This window comes from Silene latifolia, chromosome Y (assembly GCF_048544455.1).
Source record: "Silene latifolia isolate original U9 population chromosome Y, ASM4854445v1, whole genome shotgun sequence".
NCBI lineage: Eukaryota > Viridiplantae > Streptophyta > Magnoliopsida > Caryophyllales > Caryophyllaceae > Silene > Silene latifolia.
Genome location: NC_133538.1, coordinates 86,210,767 through 86,214,002, shown reverse-complemented (window position 1 = coordinate 86,214,002; position 3,236 = coordinate 86,210,767). Strand labels below are relative to the sequence as shown.

The 3,236-nt window shown below is 35.1% G+C and overlaps 1 protein-coding gene across 1 annotated transcript; it reads left to right on the top strand.

The window, feature by feature from the left end:
• The first annotated feature begins 2,555 nt into the window (after positions 1 to 2,555).
• On the top strand, positions 2,556 to 3,236 carry LOC141628472 (uncharacterized). Its single transcript, XM_074441611.1, has one exon. The coding sequence runs from the start codon at positions 2,556 to 2,558 to the stop codon at positions 3,234 to 3,236; it is 681 nt and encodes a 226-aa protein (XP_074297712.1).

Here is a 3,236-nt window from a genome sequence, read left to right as displayed (position 1 = left end):
TATTAAATGTGAAATTCAATCCCATACCAATTTCTCCTCAAAATCTCATGAGATATTCATATACTACTCCATACATTTCTAATTTTATACGTATAATCTACGTATAAAAATAATTCATACATATAACATACTGATATACATACTAATAAAATAAGAAACCTAAATTTCATACTTATAAGATATTGGGATACTATTTCACTGTAGGTCTAAACATTTTTCTTCATCTCCTTCTCAAACCAATTCCTCGAGCAACTCTTTTTGCGATTCAAATGTCGACTTCTTCTTGTCAAGGTAATTCAATTCATTACTCGCTAACTATGAATTCTGATGTCCAATCACTTGCTTTTGTCTAGTTTATGCCTGTGAATATAATTAGGGTTAAGACATGCTAGACAAAATTCATAAGAAGTATAATTATTACTCATAGATAATTTACATGTGAATTATGTGTAGCAAAATTAATCACCACATAGACGAAACAAGAGAAAGACAATTCAGAAAAGTTGCTAAAATATGCACACACCCATAAGAAAAAACTAATTTACACGTTCACTGTAAACTAATCTTTGAGATAGTGTTAATTTTTGAGATAATGTTTTCTGATTGCTTATAGATGTTAGCTGTACAAATACCATTACTTGCAAGTGTTTTTATGGGGGGAAATTTGCGCCAAAAGACGACACCGTTGAGTATGTTGGTGGATCATCTGTTCAGTACACTTTGAATATATTTGAGCTAACTTTGAAAAGAGTAGAAGACATGGCTGAGATGTTATATGGTCACCGAGATTCGATATCTTTTTATCTCATTAAAGGAGTGGGTATGCAATTATTATGCGATTTAGAAACAATAGAGGAGTTGTAAGTGGAAGGGGCTACACACGGGGCTATTGAGTTTTATTTTGATGGGGAGCCTCTCGAAGACATGAATGTGAGGGCTGATTTCTCGAAGGAGACTAATCCACAAAGTAATTCTCAAGTGCAAGTAAGGGTCTCTAATATAGAAAAAATTGGAAATACAAATGCAGATTCTGATGAAGAACTATGTTGGAGTGAGCCCGAAGAAATTATTCAGTACCAAGAAGTGGGCAGTAGCGATGAAGAATTTATCGATGCACAAGAGAAGAAAAAACAGTGGATTTATATGAGAAATAACTCAGGGAAGAATCACACCATGCAACAGAATGAAGTATGTCAGAGGATGAAAGGGGTCAAGGATGATTATTGGGGTAAAGATGAAGATGATTACAAGATGATTTGCCAGCAACAATTATACGAAAGAGATTCGGATGACGAAGGCCCTCTTAGCATAAGTGATGACGATGAGAATATTTAAATTCATGAGAAAGCTAAGTGGTCGATGTATGATCATCATAATACACCATTTGGTTCCGTAAACTTTGAACTGGGTCAATTATTTGACAAAGTTTAGGTGCTTAAAAAAGCACTAATTTACTATAGTTGTCAGACAAATAAAGTATGGAACTATTGTCATAATGAACCAGCAAGGGTGCTCATGAAGTGTAAATTTTATCCCAAGTGCAAATGGAAAGTAAGCGCAAGATATACAAAGGAGTATGAGTGCTTGCATATACAGTTTATGAAGGATGTTCATACTTGTGCGCCGACTAAGATTAATAAAAGGGCCAATGCTAATTTTTTTGCTGAAGAGTACCAAGAAAAACTACTCAAACATCTTACATGGAAACTGTATATGTTCAGGAAAGATGTTGAAGACACATATGGTATAAGGATTAGTAGATGGCAAGCTTCTCGTGCTAAGAAAAATGCATTGTCAGCATGTGCAAAGGTAGTAGAAAAATAATATTGTTCCCTTAGAAATTATATGTATGAATTAACGAGATCCAATAAGGGTACTAGTGTTTTCTTAGCTCTGAAACCTCATATATCACGATCAATTCCACAGTTTCATATGTTCTATATTAGCTTTCTCGTTGTAAGGAAAGAATTCATGGATGGTTGTAGAAGAGTACTTGATTTGGATGGTGCTTTTCTCAAAGGTTATTGTAAAGGGGAGTTGTTATGTGCCACTGCTAGGGATGCTAACAAGCAAATGTTCCTGGTCGCTTGGGCCGTAGTAGAATCAAAATCGAAAGAGAGTTGGTCTTGATTTCTTGGACATCTTATTGAAGATCTACAAATTCAAACCGGTGAAAATTGGACTTTATTATCTGATCAACAAAAGGTACGCTATTTGTTGTAATTTTTTTTTCATTTTAACTGATATTTTTGATTGTTAATATCTAAAAATTTTATGCACAAATGTAATCAGGGTTTGTTGCCTACCATCGCTAACTTGTTACCTTACGCCGAGCATAGATTATGCGCGCGACGCATCTTTACTAATTGGATTAAAGTTGTTAAAGGTGCGCCTTTACATAAATTCTTTTGGAAAGCAGTGAAATCATAAACATAGGAAGGGTTTAATTACAACAAAGTCCAAAAGCTCATCTAGAAATGTGTTCAAGAGATGTGAAAAGATTTTGTAAAAGCTTTTATAAAAAATGGGCATGTAGAGGTGTTACTTGCAATAATATGGCAGAGACATTTAACTCATGGATCCTTGAAGCCAGAGAAAAACCTATTTTAACCATGATAGAAGAAATAAGAAGAAAGGTTATGTGTAGGATGGTTGAGAAAAAAACACAAGCTGCTAAATGTAAGAGCATTATCACTCCGAGAGTTCAAGCAACAATAAATGACCATATGCAAGCTACAAGGAACTGGAAGGCTATAGAAGCGAGTGAAAATGTGTATGAAGTAGAACATGTTCACAATAGTAAGCTCACATTTGCAGTTAAGCTACACGAAAACTCTTGTACTTGTAGATACTGTGATATAAATGGGATTCCTTGTGAACATGCAACTACAGCAATATGCTCAACGAATGAAAATCCTGAGATTTATGTTGCATCTTGGTACAGTAAGGAAGCTTATGAGACATCATATGCATTATCCTTGGAGCCATTAAATGGCCAAAGCATGTGGCAACAAGTTGATGGAGGAGAAATTTTACCAAGTGATCCTAGAGTTAAGTACGGAAGACCTCCAAATAAAAGGAAAAGAACATACGGGGAATGCAAAAGCAACACAAATACATACAGAATTCCGAAAGGTGGAAAACAATTTTGCTCTAACCGCAAGGAACTGGGCCATAAAATTCGTACATGCAAGTATAAGGTACCTGTGACACAGTCAGGGAGCAATCAAAGCTGA

What these genes read in the sequence shown, in the direction of transcription:
- LOC141628472 (XM_074441611.1), top strand. Translation starts at nt 2,556, where the DNA reads ATGGCAGAGACATTTAACTCATGGATCCTTGAAGCCAGAGAAAAACCT.